The sequence below is a fragment of the Antedon bifida genome, chromosome 10, assembly GCF_963402885.1.
Source record: "Antedon bifida chromosome 10, ecAntBifi1.1, whole genome shotgun sequence".
In the NCBI taxonomy this organism is placed as follows: Eukaryota; Metazoa; Echinodermata; class Crinoidea; order Comatulida; family Antedonidae; genus Antedon; species Antedon bifida.
Genome location: NC_136235.1, coordinates 18,957,300 through 18,973,945, shown reverse-complemented (window position 1 = coordinate 18,973,945; position 16,646 = coordinate 18,957,300). Strand labels below are relative to the sequence as shown.

Genomic DNA, 16,646 nt, shown 5'->3' with positions numbered 1-16,646 from the left:
AAAATAATAATAATGAATTAAAAATTTGGCCCAAAGTAAATGCTATATCAAAAGAGAATTGTTGATTATTGATATTGAATCATACTTGAGAATTATACAATCAATAGGCCTCTATATAAAGAGGATGGACCTTTTTCATTTTCAAATCTAGCCTAGTATTTCGTTTCTTGTATTTGTACTTAATTTTAATATGGAACAAAGTATTTTATAAAACGAAGTTAAAGCTACCACAGTCACATTCGGTATTTCAATGTTGTGATATCAAAGTGTGGTTTTCAGTTGTTGGTTGATTTCATTTCTAATGTGTTATGCATCCTATCTGTTACTTAGTAACGAGTCACTAACATCATGCACCAGCAAAATATAGAACGGTCGGGTTTATCCGAACTAAGCTTTCGAATTATTTAAATTTCATTGACATTTTTTTTCCGAAGCCATACACATAACGCAATATATTCACTATTTTAGTAAGCAATTTTCGAAATAAATATCCAAGATTGAAAATCTATTTGTATTAGTGTAGGCCTACTTGGTTGGTAAATGTATAGGTATTCAATGTACTGTGTACACACAACTTAAGTCATGTTAAAGAGACATCCGATATTTTTCAAATTCAAATATTGCGCAATAGACTTAAAGAAAGAACTTTCTTATTTAATCAGAGGATGTTTTATTCAGACCGGGCAACAAAAGTCACACAATTCTGTCGTGTGAACAAACAAGATAAAATAAAACAAATCTGGCCTAAATACCAGTAATATTTACAGGGTATCAAGGCATGCCTTTTGGGCACTTCCGTCTATCATAGAATTTAAATTTTGATTGAATTGTGGTACCGAGAAAAGAGTAAAACATAATCAATAATTAAGAACAATGCGAGCGATTTCCTGCAATGGTACAATGTAATACTTATCATGAGTTATTATTGATTTGATTTTTGAGGAACTATTAGGCAGATATTTAAATAATCGTGTCTCGTTTAATGGATCCGTAACCATGGAGAAATATCATGTCTTTTACAAACAAAATTATGATTAGTTTCCCTATAAATTATTATTTGACTGACTGTAAAGATGCTTTAGTAGTAAAATAATGAAAAAGAGTTCAAAGTTTATTTTTTCAAAGGGATAGAATCATAATTATATAGGCCTATAGCAAGATGGCCGAGGTGGACTTTATCAGTGGATGTAATGTGTTATAATGGTTTTGACAGGCCTACTGTTAGATTACATTTTTCCTACCGGACCAGTCTAATTGTACTCGATTTATAACTTAACAAAGAAAAAAACAATGGAAGAATTAAGTCAATTCGTTACATAATTATGTCAATTATAGTCCTGTGGCCATATTCACCAATTCACACTTAGGCTAAGGGAAACACTTACCCTTAAAATAAAAAAAAATCTCCTACCTAAATGAATACAATTTAAAAGGAAAATACTTAATTAATATTTAAGGGAAATATCTCACTTAAGTGTGATTGGTGAATACGGCCACTGGTTGTTAGAAAGTATAGTAACTTTTATTGTTAAAATATATTCCATTATATCATAAATGTGAGTGACGGTCGATTAATTTCGATGTGTGATTCTAATTTTACAGTAAACGTATATCCACCAATATGCTCCAATGTCCCACCTTCGGATGACAAGCAAATTCATTATAATGACAATGGGCCATTATTGACAATAAAGCTTGATCGGCCCAGGTAAATAATGGAGTATTGAAAATCAATTGGTTATATCTAATTTTGTTTGTTCGTATTAAACACACTTGGACAAATCCAAATAACTCATCATTTTGATTAGGAAAGATAATACTTTACAAAATTTCAAAAAGCTGATTTACCGTGTAAATTTCTTAATTTCTATTAACGCTTAACCAGATGTGCATGCGATATCGTTATAATACGGCTTTTTAAACATCTTGTACATTTTTTTCTCTGACTTATGTGCAGGTTTAAATTTGGTATACTAAATAGCAGACTTATCTCCGGTTATGAATGAATAACATTGACTGTATAATGTAGGCCTAATTCCTGTTGATTTTAAATACCGTATGTATCAGCACCAGGGTGACCGGAAAATTGCTTTTATGGGGTCACCCTCACCAATATGTTATTTATACGTATTATCATTTTGAATGGTGAAATCAATTGATTAAAACATCACATTTGCCATAATATGTTTGAATATAATTGAATTGATATTATCAATTCAATGAATGTAAATAATAAATTTAACAAACGTTTTAATTTTTTGGGAAAATGGAAACATGCTATCACTAATATTGGAGACATTAATTAACATATACAACAACTAAACCTTTATGCTATAACATTTAAGAAACATTTGAACAGATCGATACACATCTGACCAGTAATACAAACGAACATAATTCGAATTATAACATAGAAAAATAATATAAATCCAAAGGCAAATTACTGAAAATAATGACAATGCTGTGGGTATCAGTGGCTGGACCTCAATGGAGATACAAAATAAAATAAGCAAAAAGCTAAATCAAAACGATAAAGTAAAACAGCCAGAAAAATTAGCAGAGCTTTCGGGCAACTTTATCAGTGTAATGGCTAGTGTAAAGTAATATAAATATGTATAAATGGAATTTAATTTCACCATGCATTATAGTAATAACTTTAGGCTTATACATTATCTTAATTTACAGCATAGATATGGGAGTAAAAGTACATCGCAATGTTTGATTGCTATAACAAAAAAATGTTTATCGATTTTGAATATTGGTATATTTTCCACAGCTGGAATTCTGACTCTGAATGACAATACGTCGCTCTCAAGGATACGGGCGAATAAAAAACAATACAAACAAATAAAATAAAACTTACCACGAAACGTTACCCTGCCGATTTTCCCCCCTCTCCCTCGAAATCCCCCGGCAGATTTGAGGGTGACAATAAGAGCCATTTATATCCGATATGTTTCCAAACGTTCGACCATAGTTGTTGATAACTGTTTTGTCTACTAATAAATCGTTACGCTTTGCCCCTATTGCTTTGGTGAGAAATCGATCGTGTGTGTTGGATTAGCAAAACGTAATGCCATTCTATAATACCCATACCTGCAACAACTAGTCTGATGACGTCATGTTTGGCCTGGTGGTATTTGTGATAACAACCCTAGTTGTTTAAATGCAATATGCTATATCAAAATAATGTTTACTTACAACAAATGAATGAATTTTATTAATAATAATGTAATAATATGTAATAATAATGCATGTGGTTCAGTTCAGAGATGTTACCAGGGAAGAGTCACTATTCTACTACACTCTGATATTGCCATGTTCAGTGTAGACTGTATAAGAGATGATAGAGTGGAGCGAGGGATCCCGTCCCATGTTAAGGACGACATCATGAATAATGCACGAGTTTTAATTATTTCTATGATTTAAATTAATATTAATTAAGAATTCCATTTTTTATTTATTCTATTTCAACAAGAAATTAAGCATTAAATTACAAAACAAAAGCAAAACAATATACAAAAGAATTAGAAGATAGCTGACCTATTTCTTAAATAAAACTGAACCTAACCCTCTAAACTCTAAACTATTTAAAAAAGACACGATTATGAGCATCGAACCTAGGACTCCAATTCCTCAGATTGAAGCCCAGACTAGTCCAAACATTTTGGCCTTAATGTCTTAATTTATGTCATAATTAATCTCATGAATTATATATGATTTCTGCCTCCTAAAGATGCTTCTGAGTGAACGATAAATATTTAGAGATATGGAAATGGTTAAATTTAAAAAACGATGATGATAAATCGTTTCAGCTAAAGATTTCGTTAAGGATGTTGTATACCTGTATTATTATCATTCGTGAAAAACCTGAAACTTGAACTTGAAACTTGATAATGATGGACAGAAATTAATACAACAATTTATAAAATTCACGTGTTTATGTGCGTACAAATCACGTAAATGATTTATCAACATGGTGTCGTGCTGTTGTATTTTACCCTTTTTATATTTTAATGTTTTATATACGTGACAAGCAAGACAATTTTCGATCCATTTGTTCGATTCAACGAAATAAAATAAATGAATTGAATTGAAAATTACAATAATAGCGGGCGCGCGTTCATTTCTGGGGACAGTGTTGAAATTGACACATCTATAAATATAACGTCGTCGTCGTCGATAGGTCTTACCGGACCTTAGTAGGGTCGTAGATGATTGAATTTAGATAACGAGATTGTTTAAGATAAAAAAGTTAGTAAATACCATTGTTGTTGTGTGGTAAGTATATTCAAATATAATCCATTATTTTTTTTCTCTTTTCTGGCGTAAACACCAGTTTTATTCACATCAATATCATCTTTCATGTCATCACCATAAAATCATATTATTATTTTCATTATTATCACATTTTTGTTAACATTAACAACAAATTTGTATTCCATATTATCTCCCTTTTTCATTAATTGTCTTATATTTTTCTATACTACACTTACAATAGAAGTTTAAGAATACGATATGCCTAAATAACTTCATCGTTAACATTTTTTTTCCAAACATCGCTATAACATAATATCCTTATACATGATCATTATCATATATTAAATATAATGTATTGAATGAATAATATGGTTAATGATATAAGCACAAGTTGGATTTAAAATATAAATGTGTAAACAAGATCAATACAGTAAATATATACATTGAAACACAGAAATATCCAGATAAACAAGTAAACAAAGAAAACAATGTTCAGAAACTATACTTGTAAAGTAAACACTAAATTATAAAAAAAAACAAAATTAATGAATAACAATATGTTTTTTAAATTAAAAAAAAATGACTTAATGACTTAACAAAAAAGAATATTAAGAGGTAAACATTACTAAAGGTAAAGGTGAAAATTTATATAATATTAAAGAGGATTAAACAAAATAATAATAACGAAAATGGGTATAAATGTATAGATATTCTGTAATATTATTATGAAACATTGTATGGATAAAAGTTGTGTTAACCTCAAAATATTTAAACAAAGTATCACACAAGAAAACATATTTTTTGTGTAATTAAATAAAATATTTTGACAACAGGCTTACTGAATTATGCGTCCCTGAGCGGTTATACTTTTGATGGAATTATTGACATAAAAAAATCAAAATTATTAAATGTATGTATTTATAAGCAAAGTACGGTCCTTGGTCCGTACCTGTTGGGCATTAATTCTTACAATTACGTCAGCGCCCTCAACTAAAATATTTATATATGGAAATTTGTTATTGAAATAATATACATACAATGTAATCACGTGACAATCCGATTTAATAAAAAGTGTGTCTGAACAAGCAGTGAAGTACAAACAGATCATCAACAGAGCTTGTATGCAGAAGAGTCTAACCAAACACAAACACCAAAATGCAGACCTTAGCTAGTATGGCTAAACAGGGACGGTCGTCGCTTGACAAGGTACGGAATAATATTTAGTACTTTCTTAAATGATGATGAAATCCATTATTAATATCCTTGATATCTATTTCTAGTTTATAATTTCTACTTATATAATTATTACTCCAGGCATATTTATTTATTTATTTCAACAATATTTTACGAGGGTGGTACATCCAGCCGAAGGTGATTATTAGGGAATGTTACAGAAGAAAAGCGAAAACATGTATAGGCCTAAGTGATTAATAAAAAAAAAGAAAGTGTGTTAAGATTTTTGTATGTTCAGAGTTGAAGACAAATTTAAGTAAACGGATGATCATTCTTTCTTTTATTTAATTGAACAAAGAATTAATATACATAATGTAGACAATATGTGTATTTTCCAAATAATTGGTTATTTACAATACTTTAATATTGTTTTAATTGCTAAGGTTGGGCTGACAAAACCTATTGATAGTGGCATCATCTATAGTGATGTTCATCTTGAAGGAATTTCAAAAACAAAGTAAGTATCATTCAGTAATGTGAAGCTCTGTCTACACTCTCAAACTAGTTTGACAAAAAAGTGTGATATGCCCAAATATGGTAATGATATGCCCAAATATGGTAGTGATATGACATTGTTATGTCTATATATGGGCACATCACATTTGTTTGTCACATAAAGTTTGATAGTGTAGACAGAGCTTTGGATATATTTATTATTAAGTAAAACCATAGAAAGCAAATACCAAAGGCTACAAAGTTTAAAGAGAGAAGCATCACATTATTTTGCACTATAAGGTTAGTTAACATTATTATTTAGCCTTCTACAACTTGACAATACATGGCATAGCAAATCGTAATCTTAAAAAGATACAACAAAATGTGATTGTATCGATTTTATCGAAACTTTAGTTTACAATCATTAGTATGTTACTTCAAAATCTTCATTACAAAAACGTTAAGATGATTTGAGTTTTTAATTTTTGACAACATTTTATCCTAAATCATTTCAGTTACCGACTCACCTGCTTTTAATTCAACGTTGAATTTACAATTTATAAATAATGATGATTATAACATAACTTCGTCATAATCCAACATTTTAATTTACATTCATCATAGAATGATTGTAAAAATATGTTTTCTCTTTAAATTTATCTATGATTTCAAATCTGTAAATTTGAAACTCCATAAGATACTAATTGTATAAACAAGGTACACTGATTTGATGAGTGGCAAAGAGACACAAGTGTTGCGAAAGTTGATACTCTAAAGAATCCCAATGTGTACGCGTGCGTTTTATACGTGTTGACGATATTAAAATTACGTATATTTTCAAAATAATATAATTGTATATCCTTTATTTTGTAGCTTTGCGATCGATTTAATCAGCTCGAGTAGTAGTAGTGGAGGGGGTTTGCCAGATATTGCACTCCGTATCACTGTTGATTTTGATAAAAGGAAAATTGAAAGAAAAGCAAGAATATTAGATAAGTGGTCTACCGCAGTTGTTAGCGCCCCTGGCTTTATGTTCCAGAGAAGTTTAGCGTTTAGAATTGACATAGCATGTGGACAGACAAAATATACGGTAGGCCTATACAAGTTTTTCTTTAATGATACTGTAATGTACTGTAATGATATAAAGTAATGCTAAACCAAGCTTTACTTCTACAGTAAAACAAATACAGAATTGATTTGCATACTTCTGATCATTATTCGATTGTAGAAGTAGGTAAGTTCATGGTGGAGGGAAGTGAAAGGGGGTTCGTTTCATGTTACTATTTATTATAGTCTGCTTTATTAGGCCTACAATTATGACGTTATGAATTTGCGCTTAAAAATAATAACACTGTTGAATTTACTACCATTGATAGGCTTACTAAGCTTGGATGTACATACCCTGTTTTAAATGATCACGTCAAGGGCATTCATCAACAGTATTTATCAATATCATAGTAATTGATAATTGGGATATGCGTTGAACACGCATAAAACAATATGAGGGTATTTATGAAAAACAAATTTCATTTACATCTCCCTGGCTTTGTCGTGCAATTTATTAACAATCCGCAATTATTCCTACTAGTGCTTGAAAATAAATTTAATTGTGTGTAATTAAAAGAGTGTATTCGTGTTAAATACTTGGACTAATATTAGCGTGTAGGCCTACTTTACATGAGTTTTGCTTTATTGATTTTCTGTAATGTTTGAATATTATTGTTGAATAAAAGCAATACTACACAAGGCCAACGATCTTTGGACGGTTTTTGGATTAATTATTACAGTTAAAAGTTAGAATAAGTGGTAATGTAACCTTGTTTTATATTGGTTTGTTCTGTATCATATTTATACAAAACTCAGAAATTAGATGGAATACATTGAAATTTGATCAATAGAAATTTTTCCTACAAGAAATGTTATATAAAAACCAAACTCTGATAAAATAAAAACATTTTTTAGATGCCTATAAAGTATAACATACCGGTATTTACGCATACCATGATCATTTGTCAACCTTAATAAATGTCTACACACGCGCCCATTGTACATCCGTAAAATTTAACGACTTGGAAGTTCATACAACTTTAATTGTGTCGTTTTATTTAATCCCTGTTCTATGATATCTGTGTAAAATGGGTACTGGTATCTATATTCATGAACATGTCATTGTTGCAGTGCTTTCAAACCAGTCATGTTGATAATTATAACTAACATTGCAAATTACAAGTGAGTGCTAAGGCCTACAAATATTAATGTCTCAAACAAATAATTAAGTGACGGATTTTGAAGATAGAGGGAGATGAGGTTGTAATCCTTGTCGAATGGTGGGTGGAACCAATGTTCTAGTGGATTTTGAGTTTGATTTTGTTAGGGTACATTTTACAAATTGATATTTAGCGTGTGAATCTGTCATGATAATCATGACAAGTGGATGTCAATGGTGCCAGTGTGTTCACATCTTTCTCGTGTATACACACACAAAAAAAAACCAGTGCACCTTTTACTTTCGTAATAGATAGAGCATTAATATAAATATAGATATAAAATGATTTACCATGTTATGTCTATCAGATGATATTTATAATTACATTCCATATTTATAGGAAAATTAAACACATTTCAATAAATGCAATACATTTATTGTTTGGAATATAGATGTAGACTTTGGGCATTTTCGAGGAGAAAAAATCCCTGTAAATACGGTTAGGCCAATTTTATGTTGGAAAAGTTCAATGATTGATTGAAAGCAACTAAAGTTCATTCCAAACCTAGAACAAATGTTGTTATTTAAACAATGACAAATAATATTTCCGTCACCAGATAACTATCAATGGTCGTGATGAATTATACTTCAATCATGTTCTTCAAGATCTATCTAAAGTTGATACCATTAGTGTACTAGGGGAGGACGTCAGCATAAAAAATTATGAGACGAAAGATGCTAGTAAGCTCCTGGTAAGTAACCCCGATTGACTTACATTTATTATGAGCGTTTTCTCAGCAGTAGTTGCATAGGCCATAGGCCTACTAACATTAAGTAATAATGCTATCTGTTTAATACCAATGCTTATTCATATCAATATGATTAAACATGGTATTTCAGTGTTTTTGATATACAGTACCCGCACATTGTAATTGAACATGCCTCGTACGTCCAGAATTATGACATAAAAAAAACAGAAATATATTATCTCTTCAGCTTATCATGGCTTTTGTTATCAAATTATATTATGTTTAAGATTTTACCATTTTATTCAATTATTAGGGAACAGTGTTTCCCGATCAGAATTTTGATAGAGTTGCCGATGCTAAGCGAATGAAGAAAGCAATAAAAGAAAAAGGTTACAGTTACATTTTCTATTTTGTTGAACCGTATATATTCCCTCATTTTCAATTTTAAAACAGCAGGAGTGGGTGGAAAAATGAGTAGTGTATAATATATATATAGGCCTATATTGCATTTTGTTTGTTGTTTTTGTTTATTTGTAGATGTGGATTTGAAGGCGGTGACAGATATTTTGGTGAATAGGTCGAATGAACAACGTCAGATTCTTAAATGGCAGTTTAAGAATGACTTCAAAAAGGTAGGATTGCACATTAGGGTTGCATCAATAAATTGCGGTTCGAAACGGTTTCGGGTCTTCACAAACAACAGGGTATAAAACAAAAACCAAGTGCCTCGTAACGTAAATGTTGTCGACATTTAAGTTGTCTAGTGCGAGATTTTTTCAGGATACGCATAATGTAAGCAGCTTATGGTAACTTGTAGGAAGCATTTTGAAATACATTATTCCTTTAGAGATAATTTGTCTTATTGCACAATTTTATTAGGATCTTGACGTGGAACTTGGAAAACGGTTGAGTGGAGACATGTCTGACGTAATTGTTGGTCTCCTCGATACACCGGAAGTGTATGACGCAAAATGTCTGTACAAAGCGATGGAGGTAAGTAACATTTAACAACAAAACATTAACATTCTAATATATATTCTAACCAGAAGAAACAATAGTAAATATGGTGACCTGGCAACATCTCGTACGGTATTATATTTACCGACAATAACCAACACATCTGAAGTTGTATGGGTTAGACATGCAGCGAATCGGCTGGGAAAATATAGTTGGAGAAGCATGGCGAAAAAGAGAAACATCTGACCACTAAGACAATCTATTTTGAGCCAGGAAATACCAATTCTAGTAATGTCAATGGTTTTGAAAGAATAATACTAATAATTATTCCTAGATAAACACTAGAAATTGCTGTTTACTTTCTGTTTTTGATTTCCAGTTTGACATGTTTCAAACTACAGAATTATGGCAAAAATACTGTAATACTATTGCAATGTTGTTCTGATTACGTTTTATTTCCTGAACATTATAATTAAAATAGATTGAAATTTAGAGAAAATGTCAAATATATATATACTTATAAGTCGTATTTAAGTGTTTATTATGTTCCATATCTTACTGTGTTTCATTTCGCATACGTTTCATTATAAAACGTTGTTTTTTTGAATGATTATTGTACGCTATAGCATGCATGTTCAGGCATACTGATAAAAAACGAACCTATGATAAGTAATTTTTTATTTATCCAAAATGTTATGGTAATTCGTCATGAAATGATGATCGATCAAACGCCAGCCCATAACAATAGATTAATTTAAAAGTTAAATTATGAATTGATTGTTTTTCCCAGGGTCTCTTAACAGACGACAAGGCGCTGATTGGTATTTTACTGTCACGTGAGAACCAGGTAAGTGAACTAATACCAGCATATGTTATGTTAATAACATGCATTCGTATTGTCTTTTTGCATTGATTGTCACAAACAATATACAGCAATTTATTTGAATTTTCAATATTTATAACAATGGTTTACCAATTCCTAATGTAGAAGTTTAAAGATAAATGCTTAAGCCTTGTTATTTGTAGTACGAACTTTTTATAAAATACTCTATCTTTCAGCGATTGAACGACATTAAAATAGCATACGAAGAACGTAAGTTTTGTGTCATCATTATTATACTATTCATTGAATATTAATTGATATAACTGCTGGGTTTGTTGCCTTGAAATAATTTCAAACTGGAATTGAAACTGTGTAAACCTACATTATTTATTTAACTGTAAAATAAAATCGATCGATACTCTGCAAAGCAAAATTGTCCCGTGTGAACAGAATAATATTGAGCGCTATTGGCGGCGGCTCGACACAGAGTTGTTCTCTAGTCAATAGTCTGGGTTCCAGACGGTGTATTGTCTTAATATTAGTAAAAAGATCAATATTTTTGCACATATGGCGTTTCATACGTATACTAATTTAGCTCGGATATTTTCAGACAAAAATCGAAATCGAAAAAAAAAATGACAATGAATACAGACTTGAGGCATGTCTATCTAGTCAACTGTGTATTAAGACGATTATCGTATAAAGCGTAATAAAAAAAAAAACAAATCCATTCCGTTCCATTTTATTCCAGTTTACAAGCGCAAGTTGTTACATGACTTAAACTCAGAGACAAGAGGCCATTTTAAGCACCTGCTTGTTTCATTCGCAAAGGTAAAGCCAAATTAGTTAGGCCTAGTGTTTAGTTAGAAATAAAGTTAGGCCTACTAATATTCCATCGGATATTTTACTGAAAGCTAGGTATGGGGCGTCGTGTAAATGAAAGCTTCAAAAGCGTGGTTCCCACTAAGGACAAGCAACACAGATTATAATTCCATGTCTTGTGATTGGTTAACTTGCTTATGTTGCGCTTACGTCGCGCTTACGTCCTTGTGTTGTGTCTTAGAGTGGAAACCAAGCTTTAATACAAATCTATATACTGTTAACGTGCACAAAATCCCTATCGTAACAGAATGATTATTTTCATAGATAACTACATTACATTATGCATCAAATCAGACGACAGACAGATGTTGCAAATATTACTGTATAAATATTTTAGATATTTAATTATTAGGCCTATCATTAATAATCGATTTGTTTTAATAACTTGATGTTGCCATCTGTTTACAGTAGGCCTACTTGTATGATTAATACATTTGTATAACTATAGGCTGAACGAGATGAGAGCGATAAAGTGGATTTTGTGAGGGCTCGACACGACGCTAAAGCAATATTTGAGGTAAATATATTTGGATAAAGCTTGGTTTCTGATTGGTTCCTGCTTAACAACGTAGGCGCAACGCAAGTGAGTTGGCCAATCACAACCGACCGTTCAGAGTTCCATCGCGTCGTGATTGGTCTAATTACTTACGTCCTTGTGTTGCGTTGAGAAGTGAGAAACAGGGATGTATAGTTAGTCTAAAATATAAATAAGCGTTCCTTTCATTTGAGTACCATCAACAATATTCATTAAATAAAAGAAGATTCTGATTTATTGATGTTGCATAACAATCAATCAATGGTAAACATATATAAGCCTATATAATTTACAGGGTAAGTGAACAAATTACATGACTACTTTTCATTTATTCAAATACTTGTATTGCATTCCATCTTATAAGGAATCCGATTCAGTCAAATGCATCCGGTATTGTAGGCATATAAGCGTTAATGTTTTACATATTTGTTCATTTATTACTTCGTCCTGTAGGCTGGGGAAGGTCAATGGGGGATTGACAAATCAGAGATCAATGATGTTCTTATTAGCCAGAGTGACGCACAGTTGAGGGCCACATTTAAAGCATATGACGAGGTATGATATAATGAATATTTCAATTTTGCTCAATAACTTCCAGTAAAGCATACCAGGAACTCTGATCATACATTGATACTACAATGCAACGCAAGAATGGAGACACAACACAAGACGCTCTAGCTAGTAGACGCGCAACAAGAGAAGTTGATGACTTGTTTTGCGTCTCTAGTAAGAACAAAACACAAATGGAAAGCTCTTGTTTTTCTAATTAACCGAATCTAAACTCTGAATACTCTATAAATTTATCTTTAATCAGAGAGAAAAAAGCGAGATCTCTGTTTCAATTCCTAAATAAAAATTATCTGATGGTATCGTATATTTTTTGTCTGGTAAATATAGATTTCGCAACTTGGAATCGAAGGGGCTATTGAAGAACAAGCTAGTGGAGATCTTCAAGAAGGATATCTTGCAGTTAGTAAGTATACGTACTGTACAGGCCTACTTAAGCTTGGTTGGACGCAACACTAGGACAATAATTTGACGAATCACGATGCAATGGATCATCAGAATTGTCGCTTGATTGGGCAACTCATCTCTGTTGCGCCTACGCATTTGCAAACTGCTTACGTAACAGCAGGCACGTGGTATCACTATTTCCTGAGTAAAGTAACCACTAAGAAACCCGGAAAGTTTGTTGGACATTTCAATCTAAAACAGTATTAAAGAGAGATTTCTTGTATTTTTAATTTCAGTAAAAACAGCATGTAACCCGGCAAAATTCTTTGCTGAGAGAATCTACCAATCGATGCAAGGACTGCTGCAGGATGATGATCAATTAATGCGAGTGGTAATCTCACGATCTGAGGTAACGAATTAAATAACTCATCGAAAATCGAAATCGTGCATTGACATTGATTAATGCTATATTAATTAGTTATAGAGAAAAGTTTAGTAACAATGTTAAGGAGCGTAATATATTATATTATGATACGTTATCAAGATTTTGACTCATAAATCTCAAGTTAGCCTGTTTACGTTGTTAGTATTCATTTTAAAAATGCTTTTCCTAATTTCGTGGTTCGGTTTGATAATCTGTTATTGGTTATTAGCGTCGACCACATATTTGGGCGAGTGAAGACGCCTAGATAGATGCATTATAAATGGAGACAGAAAGGATAGAATATACCGTGTTGATTACTACTACTAATTATATTCCCTTATTTTCCGTATACCGTGTTTGGGGTGACTTCTCATTCTCACAGATTTCAAATCAATTAATTAAATGTCAGCATATCAGAATTAGAATTTATTCTGTGCCTGTGATGTTTATATTTATATTATACATAATGTAAAATACAACGATACAAGATGAACTAAGATGACTTCATATGTATTCATGTAGGTTTTAACCTTTAAGGGAAAAACCCACTGACAGTCCAATAAACAATTAAACATCGACATAACACGTTACAATAATCATCACCACTTGTTAATGAACACTTAACCCAACATTATGGTAAACTACAATCCCATCATTACAATAAAAGTAAAAATCGATTTAATACTAATAGAAAAGTGAAACCATATTAACGAACTATAATGGATACAATATAACATATTCTATATAGCTTAACGGATCATTCAATACAAGATTATCGGTAGACTACTATGTAAATGCAACAACTTCAAGGTAGAAATGTAGAATCGTTTAAAGCATTACAATTAAACATCTACTTACAACGTTAGCAACCATGTCAATCGTAATATATACCAAAGCTTTTACACATTCCTTTTGTGAAAATAACAATAACACACTACAACCATTGTAAGGGGATAACCTCATGGTATGCAAGATTGATAACATTCCAACGCACGATTCAACCGATTCAAATATAGCGCCAAAGCTGAAAAAAACTTACGATTCGGTACACTGACTCAAGTTACCAGCCCAAGGTATAGCACGCAAACGTGTACTAATGATTAAGCCAAATCACAGTGTAATGTGTAATAATCATTTTTTTTAAATGATTCCATGTTTCAGGTTGATCTTCTAAGAATGAAGACAGAATTTTACAACTTGTATTCTAAGAAGATGCACGACTATATCAAAGAGGAATGCAAAGATGATTATGTTGAAGTGCTTCTTGGGATTGTGAAAACCATATAGAATAATGAGTAGAAACTTTGGCCTATAGTTATAGTATATTGTGCTTATAGGACTATACTTTTAGGGCATTAAACGTAGAGGAGAAAATAATACAAATTTAATAATAATAATAATGTATTGTTGTAATCACCTTCTATTCTTTGTTGGTTTAAATATTGTTATACACCATAGGCTTTTACCAGTTTGATACATTAGTTATATTCCATGTTTTTGGTGTACTTTATATTTGTTACATTATTTTGTTTGTTGTTATATACTATTAGTAGTTAGATTACAATTTGATTTGAAACAACCATTTTTGTTAGAAACGCGTAACTAGATTAGTCAAATGATTAACCACGTATGAAAATACTAAGTCTAGTATTAGTAAGTAAATAGTAAGTAAAACTTAAGTCTATATAATGCAGTTTAAATGCTTCAAATAAGAGACTTTTTAAAAACTTAGATATAAATTTTCAAAAATATGTTCATGATATACAATAAATATGGTAATACCACAGTGTGGCGTGTTGACCGCGAATGACTAACAATGCCATCGTCCCCACTACACCTGCACAAACGGCATACGGTGAGACATACATTCTCTTCTAAACACGTAACGAAGAGAATTAATTCCCTTTTTTTACATTAAAATAAATTGAGGGCGCTAAACATAAAATTTAATCCATCAAAGCAGTTGGCGAGAGCCAAAAAAAAAGATGGTAAATGTGCTCTCCCTGCCTCAGCACTAAGGCCCTGCCACAGCCTTTTGGGGTCGTTTCCACCACATCACCAGATGCATTGATGTTGTCGCCTCATGATGTGTGGTGGAAAGGGGGACGTATAATCTGTGAACCCCAAACACAGTGGTCGCATACCTTTAACTCTATTCCACCGACCAGCGTGGGAATCGAACCCACGACATACGTGTTGTCAACACGACGCTCAGGCGACTGAGCTATACTGATCATTTTGGTTTTAACAAGGTTAATAGGATATTTATGACGTAATGATGAATTACGTAATACACGTATAAATAGACTATTATCAGCTGATCAGTCATGTACTGCTTTGTGGCGTAACGGGTAATGCTCAGGTTTGGGTACTCCCTGCTCTAGTAGATTGGGTTCGAACCTCTACGGATAATTTTTTTTTTTTTTTTTTTTGGAATTGAAAATAAATATTGCTTTTCTTTGATTTTGAAAGAGAGATATTTTGAGGGTTGTAAATGTCAGGCCTAAACAAGTGGACCTTTTTTAAAAATCAGAAACAAAGTTGTATGGCATTCATTTTTCCATTAAATAGACTACTATGAAACCTCGAATTGAAGCCCATGTGCTCCTTCATTTTTCAGTTCTCTTGGGTGGGCTTCTTTTCCAGATGGACTTCTTTTCGAGATTTCCTTTGCAAACTAAAATACTGGTAGGTTCCGGAACCTACATGATTTGAATAATCTTATAATGTAAAGATCAACAACATCAAACTTCAAAAGTGTGGCGTGTTGACCGCGAATGACTAACAATACCATCTTCCCCACTACACCTGCACTAACTCATTTGCATAACAACGAACGGCATACCAAACTGTTTAAAATAGAGCTGCGGAAATGACACCTATATTTTGAAACAAAATATAGAAAAGTCTTTAGTGTACCCCACCCCATTAGCCTCATTCAAGAACGAAGACAAATTATCTGTTTAGGGTCTAAACATATTTATTCTGGGACGGTGCGGCGATACACGCCAACTATATACATATTGCAATACAATATTTTCATGAAACGGATATTTCAAAATACATTAGGCTATAATGTGGTACGGTAGAAAATAATATTCTAATGTAAAAGATAGGACACGATGGAAATGTTGTATAAAGGAAGGAGATGGAAAATGATCCACCCTGAAAAGATATATTTATTTCTC

General features: G+C 31.9%; 2 protein-coding genes across 10 annotated transcripts in view; one reads left to right on the top strand and one right to left on the bottom strand.

Annotated features, from left to right (window-relative positions):
• Window positions 1-3,033, bottom strand: part of LOC144854286 (otoferlin-like) — a 43,819-nt gene extending 40,786 nt beyond the window's left edge. For all 8 annotated transcript variants that reach the window (XM_078712212.1, XM_078712215.1, XM_078712211.1 and 5 more), the window contains exon 1: window positions 2,864-3,033. In XM_078712212.1, coding sequence (XP_078568338.1) covers window positions 2,864-2,942 — 79 coding nt within the window. In that variant the 5' untranslated portion in view covers window positions 2,943-3,033. The remainder of the gene's footprint in view (window positions 1-2,863) is intronic.
• Window positions 3,034-5,365: 2,332 nt separating this feature from the next.
• LOC144854315 (annexin A13-like) lies at window positions 5,366-16,640 on the top strand. Of its 2 annotated transcripts, XR_013614564.1 has the most exons (16): window positions 5,366-5,466; window positions 5,877-5,950; window positions 6,802-7,018; window positions 8,752-8,886; window positions 9,197-9,272; window positions 9,421-9,515; window positions 9,763-9,876; window positions 10,631-10,687; window positions 10,900-10,933; window positions 11,415-11,494; window positions 11,994-12,062; window positions 12,534-12,635; window positions 12,978-13,053; window positions 13,331-13,443; window positions 14,620-15,244; window positions 16,217-16,640. XR_013614564.1 is itself a non-coding variant. In XM_078712259.1 (15 exons), exons 1-15 carry the CDS (start codon window positions 5,416-5,418, stop codon window positions 14,743-14,745), a joined length of 1,419 nt encoding a protein of 472 aa, XP_078568385.1. In that variant the 5' UTR covers window positions 5,366-5,415; the 3' UTR covers window positions 14,746-16,184. The 2 variants fall into 2 exon arrangements, 1 of the variants encoding a protein (XP_078568385.1); XM_078712259.1 differs by lacking the exon at window positions 16,217-16,640 and having other exon boundaries at window positions 14,620-16,184.
• Window positions 16,641-16,646: the final 6 nt, after the last annotated feature.